This window comes from Sinohyriopsis cumingii, chromosome 1 (genome assembly GCF_028554795.1).
Source record: "Sinohyriopsis cumingii isolate HCF-2022 chromosome 1, ASM2855479v2, whole genome shotgun sequence".
Classification (NCBI taxonomy): domain Eukaryota; kingdom Metazoa; phylum Mollusca; class Bivalvia; order Unionida; family Unionidae; genus Sinohyriopsis; species Sinohyriopsis cumingii.
In genome coordinates this window covers 118,596,814-118,615,838 of record NC_142961.1, presented here as the reverse complement: position 1 = coordinate 118,615,838, position 19,025 = coordinate 118,596,814, and the positions used below count along the sequence as shown (strand labels likewise).

The following is a 19,025-nucleotide window of genomic DNA, read 5'->3' as shown; positions in this document are numbered from 1 at the left end:
GAAAGCACATACATAACATTGTACCTTTAACAGCTTTCAAATAATGTCAGTTTCAACAGTTGGAGCTCTAAAGTATTATTCTTCCGTTGTTAATGCTGTCTCCGCATGGGTTGGTTATGAACCCTAAAGTTAATATCGCGTATTTATAGGCTCTATATACCTCAAGCAGTTATTGACGCTGATACAATCTACAGTATGTACTATTTACATTCAGTTCAAATTTCAATCCTTCATCGAAATTCTTGTCCATTATACATAACCAAATTCTACGTTTTATCCCCATTGTTTCAGTTTAAATGTTCTCATTTGTAATAGTTAGAGATAAATTGAGAAAATGTGAATATTTGTTCGCCGCATACCGACATAGAATGCATTAGTCAGTACATTGAGCACTGGAGATTTCACAAATTTGTGATGTTCACAAGTTATAACTGATTTACATCCCATCAACTGAGACATGATCCTTATGTCACCAGTGCGTGTGAGATATGATTGATACACAATCCTTTTGTCACCAGTGAGTGTCAAATATGATTGATACATGATTCTTATGTCACCATTGCGTGTCAAATATGAATGTACACGTATAGGTGACTTGTTGGTTGCATGATAACTATATATTGTTGCAGAGTGACCTGGATTCTAAACAACCACGTTTTATTTTATTTGTTCCGAATGATAAATGTTTATATAACTAATGTTTAAATGAATATTCCATCAACGCGTATGTTAGTGGTCACTGACAACTATTCCTTCACGAGAACATACCAAAAGCCATATAGCGAAAATGAATTACAAGTAGACAAGCTGTCGGTGAGATAGAGAAAAGATGTGCATCTATTCCTGATAGCTGTTGAAACGGCCTTTATTATCAAAGCCTTGGAAAATTTAGATGTCATGATACAATCTGAGCTTTACAATTCATATAGGACGGAAAAGGACAGTTGTGTTTATGTTGTAATGTGAAGTTCATTCGAATCGATTGTAAGGCAGAAGAAGAGAGACGGTCGCATCGGGAATGATTTCCTGAGCAATTAACTCGATTATGAAGGCATAGAAAACACAATACGTCCAAGGAGTGTCCCCTCATGAATACAATTTTAGTAAGCATTCATTATGTCAGCGTGGTTTATAGGACCAGTACAAAAATTAATATACCGGTCCACAAAAAATAACCCCGATTGTATCACATAATTTTATAAGATATGCGACCATTTGTCAAGTTTAAGCTTTATTTCATTCATTCAAACTATTCAAGTGGTTAATCGAAAATTTAATTAAAATTATTTAGAAGAGCTGGCGAAAGAGCATTTACATTTGTTTATGTTATACTCGTATTCATTGGTCGAGAGTCTCTAAGTTTAATCTTTAGTTTTTATATAATTTATCATGAATTACATTTATTGTGCTTTTTACAATTAGCATTATCTGCGTTATCTCGTTGTCGGCTATTCATCCTAGCAGCACGAACAAATCTAAAATACTAGTAGTTCTTAATATATAGCCATACACGCCATAGTTACAGATCTCTCATCAAAGAAAAAGCAAATTTCTTATATCGTGTATAATGTATACTAAAGCGACTCTCCCAGTATGTATGTATGTTCGTGGCAGTATGACATGTTTCTATAACAATTATGACACAATAAATGGATTGACTTTAAATAAGCTGTGTCAGTTGCCATCAACACCAACAGTCGCATCAGTTATCATATTTTGTGAATTTGTGGTACGCCAGCATTAAATATGGGGAAGATAACAGACCTGAAATACGTAATATAGGATCTAAAAGTAAAATATCGTTAGAACAGATGTTTTGCAGTGTCTTTGGTTTAGATACGTTCTCGTTTTTGAGTGTCATTATGTTACAGATAAACAGAAGATAAAGCAAGTCAACGTGTGCATTATGCTTTGTCATACAACAATTGATGCTAAAGACCTAGTGCAAGGAATACAACTTTTGTTACTTAATCTTGGGTGCCAACACATGCACTATTTTATTCCTTTATAAATAATACTTCTCACTAGGATAATTAGCTCGAAACTTCATCATTAGAATTTTTCGTTAACAATGATTTTCACAGTGAGCAAGCTCACAGATTGTCACATGTCTGGCCTGTGTATTTTCTTCAAAAAGTAAATCTTTCATGCATCTCTCAGTATGCCCACATCATCATTCTTGTGTTCAAAATATCTTTCAGCTAAACCTATAGAGATGAAGGAACAAATTTCAATGACGCCAGAGGGCAAAGGCAATAATGAGTACACGACTACTGGCGATTGTTCCATGGAGTACTCCTCCTACCTTCCCAAGAAAGTGACAGACAAACACGCAATCCAATTGGAAGATTTGACTTCTTTCTTTCTCAGCCGCAAAATGGATCTAAAATTGTACCATGAGGAATACAATGTGGGTTTTACATTTCCTTTTATTATTTAAGCGTTTGACGGAACGATGATTTGCATGACAGGGTGACGTAGAACGTATCAGAGGTGCCTCGAGTATATTTTATGTCTTTTATGTCATGTCACAGAGTTTAATGACTGGAATACCATACTCGCAAAGTCTGTTAAAATATCCTTCCAGTCAATGTCCATTGTTGATACATTGTGGTAATGAACGGATTTCATTGTGGGGCACTGTTGTATATAAATGAATTTAATATGGGGAGATTAGTTTATAACAAATTAAATTTAATATTGTAGTGTGAACTTGTAGCACTATGTGTGCGCTCAAGGGGATACTGACTCATGATGCATAATTTTTATTCCATAAAATAATATTAGATCAATGATTCAAAATAACATAATAAAAAGCAAGACCATTTCTTGTATCAAGCTATCTTTAAAACAAATGATCAACTTCATATACTTTTCAAATTCTGTGTAAACTGACTTCAACAAAGTGAATTATTTCTTTCGAAAAGTGACTTACCCACGCTTTCAAGTTTACATCGGAATTCCCAAGCCTTAGGCTCCTTGTTAACTTATTGAATACAATTGTATATCAGGAGGACAATGTCAGCTATAACAAGTATTTGTATTTTATGTACGGTAAGGCAGAATACATCACATAGTGAATACAATGTTCATGCAAATCACTTTCAACGCTTGGCAACACTCTTTTTCATGCATACATACATACATACATTCCTACATACATACATACATACATACATACATACATACATACATACATACATACATACATACATGCATGCATGCATACATACATACATACATACATACATACATACATACATACATACATACATACATACATACATACATACATACATGTTATATATGTGTATGTGTTAGTCTTTAAATGCTAAGTTTTTCCAGTGCATATGCTGGTGATACGATTGACTTCGTCTTTTGATTTACATGAAATGTAAATAACGTTATACAGTGGGGTATTAATAGTTTCAAAGTTGTAAATAGAGACAGAATTAATGAGAGTTTGGAAATACGACATGAGTTAATATTCGTAACGATTGTGTCTTACTAAGGTACATAATGTTTACACATATATATTTATCTTATCGTTCCAGCAAGTATGGTTATGCTTATGACTTTATGTTCGGCTGAATGTAACGGCACTTTCAATACATTATTGGTTTTATCACCTAGTTAGTACAGTTATCCTATAGTATTCCAATTATCACCTAGTTAGTACAGTTCTCATATGGTATTGCAATGTCATGTGTTTGATATAACAACCTGTTAAATGTCACTTTATGTGATTTCGATCGGTCGGTCCAAATAAGCCGTTGAAATTATCGTGCTCTATTATCTTTAGTGATTGGCTGTAATTGGGCGAAAACCTTTATAACCTAACTGGAAAGTTTTGTGTGCAATGAACATTTTGAAGGAAATTTGTTGACTCGAATGACGAACAGGAATTGCGGAAAAGCTGTCTCAACTGTCAGAATATAGCTAATTTACCCCCACTGGTGATTGTTCTGTCATGCGTAACAATATCATCATATGAAAAATGATTTCAAACCCTAAGACAAGATAAACAGCAACAATTAAAACTAAAGTTATTGCTTAGTTTATTGCGGGCAGGTGGGCTGGAAGTGGACGAGGTGGTATATCTGTAATATAGAATCCAACATATATGCAAGCGTTGATTAAGTATCTTTCAAAAGTGAAAAAACTCACCTCCTTTAACTGAAGAATGTGGAAAGAGCCCGATCTCCCAACTGACAAAACTTTATCCAAACACGCACACGATGTGATGCAAGTACTGAACACGTGACAAACGGATTATAAATGTGAAGAATAACCAAAATGATCTGCAACGGCTCCAAATAGGGCAATAATCATAAAGTAGGGATACCTATAAAAGAATCAAATATATGCCCATTTTTATTCCATCTCCACAGGCCTTCCCCTAAAGTGGTAGTAATATTAGCATAAGCGTTAGAGCAATTTACACCAACACGCTATTGTTGACCAAGCTCTTTATCTTCTAGTGAAATCAGTACTTACTAACCTCGTAAAATTGCCATGCCATTCTTTGAAAGCATGATGGAAAATTAATACAAAAAATAATTTTTAATCAATTATAAAGCAGTATAAGTGTAGCAGTGTGTAATATGTTTACTCAGTGTTTGACAAGATCCTTTCTTGAAGAAGAAATGTTATTTTTCATTAGATGGCATGTTTTTATTTGGGTATGCAATTTATTCGCCAATTAACAATTTGCATGCAAAGTGTAGAATATTATTGAAGACCATATTAAACATTTAGGCAAGGAGTCTAGGGGACGAATCCCCGATGGGGGTCGATGGGTCATACTCCCGGATTCTTCCGCTTTTCAAGTCTTCCAAGTGCTTACTTTTAACCATCTAACTGCAAAAAATGCTTGCACTGATAAGCGTTCCAGTTGTCTTGCGATGAATTGTCAATTGGAATGTGAGGTGGGTTGCGAAGCCGGTTGATGCGTAGAGATTTCGCTTCTCTGTCTGTATTTTAGATGGTACCATTACATACAGATAAGCAAATCCTTTTTGGGAAATCTAATGTTTCTATTACAGAAATAAAAGTAAATAAAAAAGCTATGAATTGTTCAAAATGAACATTATGATCTCAATACATTTATATATGTAGAAACTGCCACAGGGACTAACTATGCGACACGATACAGCACTCCGGCCAGAGAACAAGAAGAAAAATCGGTATAAGAATATCTACCCATGTATGTATATATCATGAATGTATTGTTTTGTATTTGACGTTTTACACTACCACTCGCATATCCAACTGACCGCAACAATAAGATATTTGGAGGATAAACTAATGTATTACATGTTTAGTCTCGGTCGTCCAGTAAGCATTAAGTGTTAGTTAACGACATTCTTGATTTATTCTTTGAGAGAGATTCCATCATGTTCATTAGATTCCGAATGTTACAAATTTTAAAGCATAACAGGTACACAAAACACGTATGTAACATACATTTGGGGATTTTTCATTGTAACAACCAATTAAGTGCATATGCATCATCTTGAGAAAGCTATCAAAGTACTGAAACGTTAGAATAATTTTAAAAGTAACGCTATATATATATAGATATATAGATATATATATATATAGATATATATATATATATATATATATATATATATATATATATATATATATATATATATATATATATATATATATATATATATATATATATATATATATATATATATATATATATATATATATATATATATATATATATATATATATATATATATATATATATATATATATATATATATATATATATATATATATATATGTCCCTTGAAACAAAAATGCATGTAATATTAAAAAAGGGTTGACAGGGCGAATATTACTCCTATATGTAATGTATTTAAGAGAGTTGTGATAAATTTGTTGGTTAATCATATCTGGTATTAAATATTTCATTACAATTGTCTTAAAGCTAGAAACCAGTATCATAATTGTCGCAAAGATTTACGTAAACGGAAACATGATCCTTGTCTATTACAAGGGTTAACCGTCTTGGAATTGTATATTAGCTAATGTAAATACATGAACAGCTTATAATGTTTCCTACCTACCAAAACAATTGAGTCCAATGTTCAATTTTGCAGATGATGATACACGGGTTCAGCTGGAGATATGGGACCCAGCTACTGAAACTGATTATATTAATGCATGTTACGTGAATGTAAGTAGCTAATTTATCTTAAAACATGTACAAAATCTTTTATTAAAAGGATACACATTCCATCACAACAAATGTTCTATGATCTCTGAACTGATCTATATTTTCTACGCGCAAATCTAGATTATGCATTAATGACTGAGGGAAATGCTTTAATTTATAGTAGTAATACAAATTATCATTTCATACTGATAGCATACACATAATATTACATGATGCGTTAATTATTTTTCAGGGTTTCAAGTCATTTCATGCCTACATTGCCGCACAGGGTGAGTACATTATCTGCCAATGTTTGAAATTTGAAGTGCTATCACAGGTTATTACTGTCTTATTTCTGAAAAATACCAAATTTTGTATTTGTTTTCAGACAAGCGGTTTTTATTAAGTTTTTGGAAATTAGGAAGTTCGCTCGTAACTTTTAACTTATCCATCTCTTTTCAGTCATGAGCGTAAAGATCTGCAAACTGTTGCATTTGCCACATCTTTTTCAATTATCCATATCTTCTGGCTTCAAAAGCCTTTGTTGGTTTTAGTTGTTATATTGAAATATTAGCTCAGATTATCTTTAAGTTAGTAGTCACAATCTACCGTGAATGAATAAATTTTTTTCGGATATACAAGTATTACGGACTATAAATGAAATATTGAATTATTCATGAAATAATTATATTAGGATTGGTAAACTATACCATTTTAACCTCGTACGTATAATGCCACATCAATGAATATATTAAATATCCTTAGTTAGTCAGGATATTACTTACTTAAAAGTTAATTGGTCACATAATAGTCAACGCTTAAGAAACAATGAATATATTTTCACAGGACCCACATTGGAAATTCTAAACGACTTCTGGAGAATGATATGGCAAACCGAGTCCCTCAAAATTGTCATGCTAACAAATTTGGTTGAAGATGGAAAGGTAATTTCAAATACTCTGAAGATGAACAATGCTATACTTTAAATTATGTTTAAATGTGACAAGGCTGCTAGGAAAATCAACATCAGTAAAATCACTTCCAACCGTAGGATTTAGTTTGCATTTCTTACAACTATCGTAGAGAAAACAGAACTCCACTAAATTGGCATAAATCTTTTAAAGGTTCGGAATTTAGAAATTTGATTATAATCGAGATCACCGTCATAACAGATGTATGTCAGATACACCAATTCGAGATCATTGGAAGCTAAATATTCGATTCACCAGTCAAAGTACAATTCTGAAGTCCATGAAAGTGAAAAATGTAATGTGTGCTTATCGTTTAAATAAATTAAGTGTCCCATAGTCATAAAGCAACACATATCTAATTGGTTGGTAACACTACGGGTATCAGAAATACGAACACACTCCATTATATGAACTTGAACGGCGCATATCAGATCTATGTGTTACATGTAGAGCTCGATTAGAATCAAACTGAGGAAGTTCAACTATCAGCAAAAATTAAATTAGCCGTGTGGTGTTAAATTGAATTATCTTAAACGTTTATTTCTTGTCTGTAGATTGCAAACACCTATACAATATTGTGGGTTTATTTGGATTGAGTTTTAGATTATGACCGTAAAGGATTATATAAAATCCTGCTTACAGTTTGCAGAAAGTTTCTGAATTGATAACCGAGTTATTGCGAAAAAGGTGTATGTAAGGTGGGGATATATATATATATATATATATATATATATATATATATATATATATATATATATATATATATATATATATATATATATATATATATATATATATATATATATATATATATATTTCACGGATGAAATACGACATAGTCATAATAAAGTCTAGGAGATGAATTGTATGATAGATATCCCATATTCCTATTTAATATGTTCTTGTCGTGTAATAATTCTAAAGATGTATTTAATGATTTTTTATATGAAATGTGAGAAATCACTTGTTTGGGTTATTTAATGGAGTTGTAAGGTGCTCATTGAGCGTGAACTATAGCGATATATCGAGTTCATAGTGACTTCATACAAACAAGTTTTGGATTGTCATTGTGATACATCATCACTTTTGTCACTTTAGAATATTCAATGACACTTGCACATTAACACATCTGAGACGTTATGTTCATTCGGCGCACTGTGCTGCTGGACGTGTGACACAACTGTTTAGACATTTTTTTTAATAGCAATACAGTAAATTCCTCTTGCAGTATAATTTAACGACTTAGAAAATTGAATTATCTGTTAAGTTTAACAAAACTTGTTTCCCTCTGCTATTTAGCTTATTACCTTAGAGTTGCAACTATATATATATATATATATATATATATATATATATATATATATATATATATATATATATATATATATATATATATATATATATATATATATATATATATATATATATATATATATATATATATATATATATATATATATATATATATGTATATATGTATATATATGCATATCGGTACGCTTCACACATAGTGTTTATTTTAATTACTTTGATCTTAGTACATGTGACATATCAACGTATGTCATTCTTGTTAGTCCTCGATGGCCCATGAAATTCATTGCATTAGTCTTTCTACTGACTGGCGAAGACTTTGGGAATGTAAACTTATAGGACAGCACTATCAATACTAGGAAGCCAAATTTGTCATCATTTGCCCGAGGGGCATTTTGGAAAAGGTCACGTCGGTTAGAATATGGACAATTTGCCACGATCGAGCTCGTTAAAAATATATTTAAGGTTATCAAACAAAACATAGACGGTAGCGAGACAATGGCGTACATGTACCGGACTCCCAGACAGATAGTTCTCTAACCTGAGTATGTTTCGAGGAAAATAGCTTCGAAAGACTAGAGTAATCAGATTGATCTCAAGGTCGCGAATGTAATTATCTACTTATATAATTGATTATGCTGAAGTGCAAACATTGCTGATGTGCCTGATTATGCGATACAATTTCAACTTTTAATAAAATGTGTCCATGCCTCCAGTTATATTCCAAATTAAATAATTCAAAAATCCTTGAACACATACATTATAAAAGTTATGTCTACATCCTGACATCGGCATTTCACAGGATTATCGCAAAATTAGAATGCTTAGTAGCGGCGTTGACACACATTAGGTCAAGATATTTTAGGCAATCAAAACGATGTAGGCCTACTGACTGCATTGCTCCTATATAATCTTGCACGCCTAAACGATGAGACATCATACAGTTCCGAAGTTTACAGCATAGGTCCATTGTTGAAACATGGTTACCTCTGTTAACAGTTATATTGATCTGGAAGTCGATCTGCTGTTTAATCTATAATGAAGTCAACTTTTGAATGCTACCTGTTATAGAACGGTGCATTATTAACATTCGCATAGAGTCAGAAACTATTGCTGATGCGGAATAAAGTTGTTTTGCTGAAGTAGACAATGCAGACTTTATGCCAGTGAGCGCCTTAGGAAGTTTTCGTAAAGCAGAAGATCACTTATTATTATTATTATTATTATTATTATTATTATCATCATCATTATTATTAACTCGGAATTACCGAATTAATTAAATATAAATTTTTGCATTTTACTAATATGATATTCCAGCTACTTATAACATATCTGCAATTTTGTCTCCCGGAATATTTGCTATTAATGAAGCTGACTCGTTGTTGAACAGGATAAAATATCCTTCAGATTACTCATATTGTATGCTTTGTTTCAGAATAAAAATATGTACATGTTTTCATAAATATTTTGCAGCATCAGTGTGAGAAATATTGGCCTGACGAGGGTTCCATTGAATTTGGTGCAATTTCTGTCAGACTTGTTCAATGCGAATCATTTTCGGATTTCACAGTAAGGACTCTAGAGCTTACAAAGGTATGACATGAAATAATTTAGCTAAACTGTCCAAGTATGAAGCGTGGAGAAAATCAAGTTATTTGTTTTAGTTTCATAAATGAGTTTATGTTATGGAACACGAACTAGATTTTAATTTTTTTATTTCAAAAGAAACCAAGCAGATATAGCGGTTTCCTAATCCCCAAAAGTAAAGAGATACGCGATAATTGTTTAAGCACAATACATATACGTTCTATATTCATTATGTTTTATTTGTGATATTTCGATCTGTATTGATGTTTGTAACTCATTTATCACCTTCCTTTATTGGCAATGCTTATCTCTAAGAACATTTAAGTTATTATACCATACATTTTTTAAAAAAATAAAAGCACTTTGTTAAAAACGCCTTTACTAATACCCCCCCCCCCACAAAATCCTATCTTATCGAGGCTTATAGAAAAGTACATATCCAGTATGGTATGTCCAAACTAATTAAAATATTACATGAATAACTCTACAATTGTTAGAAAAATAAAACCAACATAATCTACGAACGTATTCAGTAAAACAGTTATGTACGGTATTCCCAAACCCCTTTTTGGAAATTATACCGCCCCATGGCGTTTATTAGAATAACTAAGGTATGTTATATAGCTATTTGTAGAGTTCAAAATGCAGTAGAAACGCATTGTTTCGTTTCTAAGCTAGGATATTTAAGTTTTCAGATTGGTTCGGTAAGAGTGGTGTTATTGGAATCATTTTGGATAATTTGATACCACTATTACTGTTTGTATTTTTACAATAAATTAAAACTTATACTTTTTTAGTAAATAAATGTAATACGTTCGAATGGAATATCGCATTTTATTATACCTTCGATAAGAATAAACGTTCCTTATATCCGTATCGCACAAACAAGAAGCAAGTATGCAAGTATTTTCGTTGATATTTATAGTCGCATAAAATAAGATTTCATTGACATATACATTTCGACTTATATCCATTATATAAACAAATATATGCGTACACTGTGACACTATCATCATAAATATTCCGTGTGATTGTTTATTTGAGAAAAGGTAACCTTATAATGAAAAGGTTCGTGTGCACTTTGCTCCAGTCATATCAGGGAAACTGTACACAAATTAATACCATTCGTGTTTGTCTGTATGACAGTCCACTGGCCCATAATACGGTACGAAAAGGTATTTCAGTGTATAACATATCAACATTGTAGCAACAGGCATTGCTATATATGTAAAAAAACACTATTGTATAGTTTTCTATCTGAGAGAAATACAATACATATTACGCATTAATTACACAATATAATTTAAGGATAACTCTAAAGACTGATTGGAGCAAACATAATATGAATGATATTGATCTAGCGTCAGTATCACAAGATGATGATATAATCCTTTAGAAATCTTTACGGCTTGTATAGTAAACATTGCTAAGTTAGTCGTCAGCGTTCTCCAAGGATAATTTGTATAAAAGCCCTAATATTCCTAAAAAGATGGGTAAATAATTTTTGATTAATTTTCCTTATTGCTAACAAGTAAATTCTGTCATTCAATTGATTGAATCTTATCTATGATGTTTATCCTAAAATTGTCGTTAATTCTCTGACTAAACATTATAAGAAAAGAATGTTCATAATTTATGCAATGGTTACACCAAGCATTGCCGAATCCCTTTATCTTCATTACCTTGTTAACATTTTAGCCCACTGGTCACACATTGCTCCCTATCATGGTTGTAAATTGTAACATCGCTTATGATGTCTTTTTTTTGGAATTTATAATTTATTATATTTGAATGCATGCAGAATAGTAAACAAAAATATATTATCACAACACGTTTTAACCTTCTTCAATAGAACTGATATCATAAACCTCCAGACCTCAGAATGGGTGCTACAACAAATCGGTCAGACGAAGCGAACGAATTAAGTTTGTTTTGACAAGTGTTTAAAGCCCTTCTTTCAGATATGCCTCAGCGTCAACTATATTTTTCCGGGATATATACCGTGAAAGGTTTGAACAAAATATCCGTCATATATAATATAAATTTGCTTCAATCAGACAACCACCTTTGCAAAATTCAATCAATCTTGGGTTCTTTTTTACGCGTTCACTTTCAATTTCCACTTACGCAATTATTATGAAGTCTTTTAGACATATTGTTCAACTGGTGAGCATTGCCATCCAAACCAAACATTTATTCTGATACAGCAGTAAAATTAGTTCAACGTTTCCTTGCGAAAATTCACGTTTCTGTCATCAAAGAAGGGTTTAATGCCGATAACGACGGTTAGGGGTGCATGCACTAAAACTGAACTGAACAATTAACGCCATCGGTAATATAATTGTTCTAATTAACACATACTTGTTCATCATCATACATTGCCTTAATAATTTCGTAACATTTTCCCTCTAGTCATTTCTCTAACTACCTTAAGGCACAATAGGTTTAACTCTAACAAGGGAATTTTCATAATATATGAATACATGGTAGAATCTAGCCCTGTGATTTCTTAAATATTTACAGATTAGTTTATATAATCCAAAACATATCATCGACTATTGAATAACGCGCTCTAGAATCTGCAATTTTTTCGACAGGTAATTTATTTTTGTCCGCCCATCTATTTATCCATATTATTTGAAATCGATGCAAATATTTTGCTTAATACAGGATCTACATTAATTATAATAACATAATTAATAAAATCCTACTTCTACTCTATAATGTGTTCCATTTAGTCCGGATATATTCTACATTAACAACTTTATACACAATTAGAACAGTCCGCATGCTAGACATTGTGTACGATTCCGCCGTAGTCCAATCATTCTTCTACTATATCATTATTTCTGGTCTTATCAACTACATAGAGGTGCAATAGTATATTATTATCTTGTTATATTTGTACAAAGCATTTTTCATTGTTTTAAAGGATTTTCTGAATTCTTTTAGAGGCTGGCACGAGCTTTCTTACTTTGAATATGAAACCCTCAGCTGGAGACACATTAACTGGTCTTTAAGCTACAACAGTTGGTCTTTAAGCTGCCGTAGTATTGTCGGCTGCTTTACCGGCTTCTTTCCATGCCTCTCTATAGCGTCTCAACACATTCTGTTTGTTCTTATATTTGGAAAATTGGACTATCACTGTTCATGGGTTTCGTTATGATTTTTCCTAATGGGGGACTTTTAACTTTCATCGCCTCCAAATCTAATCCAACAACATCTCAAATAAAATTTTAATGATGTTTATGCTTTCCTCACATTTCTTGACCCGGTCTTTAGGCACACTATACTATATTAAATTTTCATTCGCCTTCAATTGCTTTATTAACAATCTCAGGTTTTCAATATCCCTGCACATGACCATATTACAATTTAAAAGCAATTCAGGTTCATTTTTTATGAAATCAAGGGAACACTCAATATGAATAAATCATTAATTAGGTTTCCTGGTTTAACTTTTCTTTCTAATTTCTAGATTAAACCTCTCATGCTTGAATCTATTGTTTCTGCCGCTTCTGTATAGGTCTCAGTCATAGTTTTTATCTCTCTCATACTATATGATAGGAAGATCTGCTGCTGCGTTATTGGATAAACTCGACCCCAAATCGGACTAGACAGATTGGCCTGAGATATACCCCCCATGTAAAAATTGTTCGCCAGTTTGCACACGTCGTTTATGAAGAATGGCATTAAAGAGAGGGCTATATGGCACATGCGAACCTTGTGAATCTGTTCATCGCGTAAAATTCCGCGATATATACAGCAACCTTTCGATGTTATATGTGGTATAATCTTCGCAGTCGAAAAGAAATGAAGAGGGGTTGGCTAACGTCTGTATTACATATTGTAAAAAAAGATTATGCTGAAATAATACGATCAGACATGTGTGAATCGATGTTACGATTAATTCAAATCACTTCAGAAATTTGAAGTAGAAAGTGTTTAAGTCTGCTTAAGTTGATCACACTAAATTATAATCGTATTTAAATACAAATACAAGTTAATGTATCACATGACAATTTCTGTTAAATAATACGACATATTGCAAACGGTTGATAAGGCCTATTTACAGAACATATAAATATTAAAATTGTCAAGTACAATGTACACATTTATTTCATCATGCTGTAGATTGTGCCCTGTGACATTACCACAAAATAACTAATTGTTTTCCTTGCACACTATGGTGACCAATTTACAATAGTACTAATAGATAATTCTGATACAATGTCTTGTTTCAACTAGATTATAAGCCTGACGAAGATATAATAACTGTACAGGGATGTAGAATATGTAAGTTTAAACGTGTATACCTATTACCTAAACTCTTCGCACACTATCAGGTAAGAACCTGATGGAAATTATTAGTTTAGCTATATAAAAGAATACTCAATTCCAGTTTATGTTGTTTTCAGTGATGTCATTTCAAATAATAGGCTAATCATATATGTTGACGAACGATCCGGAAATTTAATTAACTGAACACATTCTAAGTATTTAATACGACCAGTTACCTGATGAGAGATGACAATATCCACTTGCTCCAAATATGGAAGACTGTTGCAGTCGCAACCATTTCACATCGAGTATTGCTGGTATAGTAAACGTCCCCGATGATACATTTCCGTTGCCGTTGTGCTTTTGCAACGTAAAGTTGCATGTAGGAGCATACTCATTTCATTTAACTTTATATTTGATCATTTTATCAGTATTTGTTATGCATCCAGCTTGATAAAGAAAGATCAAAAAAGAGACAGGAATTCCTCATCTAGCAAAATACGACATTGTTCAGTACTGTTCATACTGTTTAGAAGTCAGCCTGGATCCATAAGGATAAGGAAAATTATGGGCAGAAAGCACCAAAAATAAAACCCAGTTAATTGCTATTTCTGCAGGTACACAAGAAAGGGAATACAAAACTAGAACAACGACACGTGAAGCAGTTTCACTTCACTGCCTGGCCATATAAGCGTGTACCCAGATATGCGTCTTCCTTAGTTCATTTTCGCCGAACAGTTCGCAACACCAAGGTACAGGGGTCCACAAACGGTCTGATCGTTGTTCATTGCAGGTTTGAATTTAATTTGATTTTTACTATTTCATACAAATGCATCATTTTTTTTATATCCAGTATCATACTGGCGGACGACTGTTATTTTTTTATTAAAATTGCACACTGTGCTTCATATAGTCCCTCTTGTTCTAAATAATATCGTTGCATTTGTCTTCTGAATGTATTAATTGTAGGATGTATGCATTTGTTATGTAGTTAGTTATTAATTTATTTGAAACAAGAGTGTTTGGCTTGTGGTGGAACAATGAACAAGTGTGGCAAAAGTTCTACACGCGCAAAGTAGGGGTTGAAGCATATTTAAGCTTATGAAGTCATATAATTTCTTTTACTTCTTTAGTTCAGTGCATTACTATTAGGAACTATGATTGTATTACACTGAGTGACGTTTAAACAATTGAATATATAAGTAGGGACACTTTTGATGTTGATTTTTGTTACAGGTTGATACAATATAGTCTTGTGTAATATGATTGTCATAGGCCCTTGAGTGTAATAATCAAAATAATAAATCCTTATTTCATTATGACACTTAATGATTACTCATGGATGACAAATTTATTTAGTAGTATATTTTTCAGATTGAACAATTTTTGTATCAGTAAAATTATACTTTGAGCTTAGCAGTTCCATGTGGGTTACCGGTGCTTTTATATGCGTCCAAAAATACACCATAAAATACTGTCCCTTAATAACTATACTAGTAATGTCACACAAAAACCTAGTTGCGTGCCTTGAGGATCACCATACAATATATCAACATATGAAAAGCATGATGCGCAGCAGAGCGATAACTATTAAAGTGTTTCAAGAGATATTCGACATATGTAATTCCTTACCAGCCCTGTTCCAATTAATTAATCTGTCTAAATACACATTTTTGCTTTGTTTTTTTCAGTTTATTCTCTTTTGTACACAAAACGCTGATTTGGTGTCTAGAAATCGGATATTCGGAAGACAAGACGGTCATGGGGTTATTCATGTTTTTCAAAAAATAAAATTATAGATTGGAGCTTTATGAGACAAATTAATATTTACTTTAGTTTTAGGCATCGTCTATCACAGTTAGGTGACATGAATATCGCTGTATAGAACAATGCCAGCTTAAAATGTTTCTAGCAAAATCTTGTTTTGTTTCTGCAGTTGAGCATAACGGTTTTGCACATGAATGTACGGAGCATGTGTAGTAAATGTATAGCTAAAACGTATGTCTTATATTTTGCGACAAAGGCAACTAATGTAAAATGTGATTGTTCAAAAGAATCTGAAATGTTGAAGATAATGTTCTTGCTCCATACTTTGTGTGTGCATATATAAATTTCTTCCCTATTCAGTGCCGGTATCGGTAGGACAGGAACATTCTTGGCTCTCGATTACCTTGTTGACCAGGCTGAACAACTCGGCTACATCAATGTGGTCCAATGTCTGGAGACCTTCAGAAAGCAGCGAGTGGGTCTTGTCCAGACTGCTGTAAGCAACAAAGTGTATAATATAAACAGGTCATAGTATTTAATACTGATAATGGATTCATGTCAGAATGTCTAATCTTTCATAATGTATCATCATTGTAATTCGCCCATCCTTACAATTATAGATATCATTAGTATTTCCATAATTACTATTGAATAAAGATAACATATAAAAACATTAATTATGATAAGTGTAATAGCATTAAGAAGCAAATGCAAACAAGTATTTAGCTGATGATGGAAAAACCGAAGCGTCGTATAAAATGTGAACAAGCTACTGGTAAATAAGTGTTGAAAGCGAAAACAAGAGCAGCAGTAGTTTTAGTAGCAATAATTTTGTCACTAAGCAATAATATAACCGGTTCATAAATGTGCACGTAGATACATACCATTACGTGAACAGCATATGTGGTTGGTTGTGTTATCATCATCAGTATTTAGTATACTAAAATTAATGTAGATACCTAGGGAACAACTATAGTTCCGTTTCGTCATCAATCAATGGTGACAATGTATTTAGCCGCCATTTGTCTCCTTTCTGTATACTTTAAGGAGCAGTACATTTTTCTCCACGAAGCTCTGGTAGAGGCGCTGACGTGTACCACATCCACACTATCAACCAGTGAGTTCCTTGAAACATACAGTACATTACTGAAGGAAAACGTTACCAGCTTAAAGCGGAAGATTGACTTTGAGTTTGAGGTAAATAATTTGTTTCATTGGATGCAAAACAACATTTACTTAATGTTACTAATGAGAAGAAAAAAACAAATTTTTGGTGTAAATAATAACGAAATTTAAATGATTTTCTGTATTATATGCATTGATCATGTGACTTTCTTTCACAATTTTATACGCAAAAAGTTCAACATTAAAGTTTCGTTCGTTATCTTACGATATATGTTATTAATATAATAGAGCTACAACTATTTTACATATTCAGAAGCTCACCATGTATGTAAATGAAGCGACCGAGGATGTGTTTGAAAATGGAAAGAGGACAGAGAATAGACAGAAGAACAGATATTCAAACATTTTACCCGGTATTACTAAACTTTAGCACACGTATATTTTGTTAGGATTAAATACCTAAAACCATTTGTGACTTTTAAAATGTTTTATGTTTATTCTGTCCTAGCTGTAAGACATTAGGAGATTTTAGGAAGACATATATACATTCATCTCATTTTTCCTTAAGTTAAAGTGGTAAAAATATTAAATTGCGGCATACGATAAACATTTATTTTCATTAAAAACAATCCATTAAATAGAGTAGAAAGATTTTGTAGGAGCGAAAGGACAGACCCAGATTAAGGCTTTTCAACGTTTTGCTTAAATTGTTTTTCATTCCTATGCTCTAATTATCATCATGGAAGGAATTTAAAACCAAGTTATTTTTTAACATCAGTTTGCAAAACTAGAGAAAACAAACGATTTATCTGCCTGTGTTTTTACATAAATAAAAACGATCTGTGAATTTGTTGATATTCCAGACAAGAACTATTGTCCATCCTTAAACGTCTACGTCGAAGGGCGAGACTCCTATATCAACGCGGTAGTATTACCGGTAAGTGTTCATGTTCCGATATGATATCACTCAAGTGTGGCAAAATGAAGAAATACAGTAAAAATAATTTTCATTTATCGAAATTAAGGTCTGGGAACAATCTCATTTACTTGTCAGATTCACAGTGATAGTGAATAATACACAAATCTCTCTGAACTGTCAATGACGGCAAAAGGCTCAGTATCCATAGACACATGTCTATAAACGTATCTACATGACATAGTCAAATTAATCTGCACGATCAGTCACTGAAAAACAGTGATCAACTAAGGGTTATATAGACTGAATTGAAAAGAATATGAATAAAACATACACGATATGTGGTTGCAGGTAGTTTATAATATTTTTATAGGATATAACTTGTTTACTTTATGACCAAATCTTTATGATCATTAGTATCATTATGGTTATGAAAACAGCAATAGTACATTTAAATTCATTGGCATTTCTACTCCAGCGGCAATAAGAACGGCTACTGTGCTACTACTATATAAAAAGAAATAGTGTGGAAGTCATGACGAAAAAGCTCTTTAACATTTCTGTTTTCAGTCATCACTAAATCAGCAAGTTACATTTTCTATCGATCATCGCTCACTGAGCACTCAAGTCGCAACTTCCTGTAGCATCTGCGACCGACGACCTAGAACATATCAGTGTTAGATAATTATCAATCACTAGAATGTGTTTTGGCAAATATACAAATCTAGCATACATAATGTTCACACAGGTTAGCGAAAGCTGCACTGACTTCATCTTCTGCTAGTCGAAATTACAGACAGCACCGATAATTATGAGGATATGAGCTGCAGCTGTGCTATATTGACTTTGTGGAGAGGTTTATTCAATGTTACTGTTACATGGGCTATATTGA

At 32.5% G+C, this 19,025-nt stretch overlaps 1 protein-coding gene across 3 annotated transcripts in view; it reads left to right on the top strand.

The window, feature by feature from the left end:
• LOC149807731 (receptor-type tyrosine-protein phosphatase T-like) overlaps positions 1 to 19,025 on the top strand; it is a 135,648-nt gene that overhangs the window by 100,000 nt on the left and 16,623 nt on the right. For all 3 annotated transcript variants that reach the window (XR_016423352.1, XM_089969944.1, XM_089969937.1), the window contains 11 exons: positions 2,202 to 2,410; positions 5,119 to 5,206; positions 6,120 to 6,196; positions 6,429 to 6,465; positions 7,022 to 7,119; positions 9,931 to 10,050; positions 14,943 to 15,118; positions 16,453 to 16,588; positions 17,140 to 17,289; positions 17,531 to 17,630; positions 18,081 to 18,154. Coding sequence is in view for 2 of the 3 variants with exons in the window: in XM_089969944.1 (XP_089826070.1) it covers positions 2,202 to 2,410; positions 5,119 to 5,206; positions 6,120 to 6,196; positions 6,429 to 6,465; positions 7,022 to 7,119; positions 9,931 to 10,050; positions 14,943 to 15,118; positions 16,453 to 16,588; positions 17,140 to 17,289; positions 17,531 to 17,630; positions 18,081 to 18,154 (1,265 nt within the window). In the remaining variant the exon portion in view is untranslated. The remainder of the gene's footprint in view (positions 1 to 2,201; positions 2,411 to 5,118; positions 5,207 to 6,119; positions 6,197 to 6,428; positions 6,466 to 7,021; positions 7,120 to 9,930; positions 10,051 to 14,942; positions 15,119 to 16,452; positions 16,589 to 17,139; positions 17,290 to 17,530; positions 17,631 to 18,080; positions 18,155 to 19,025) is intronic.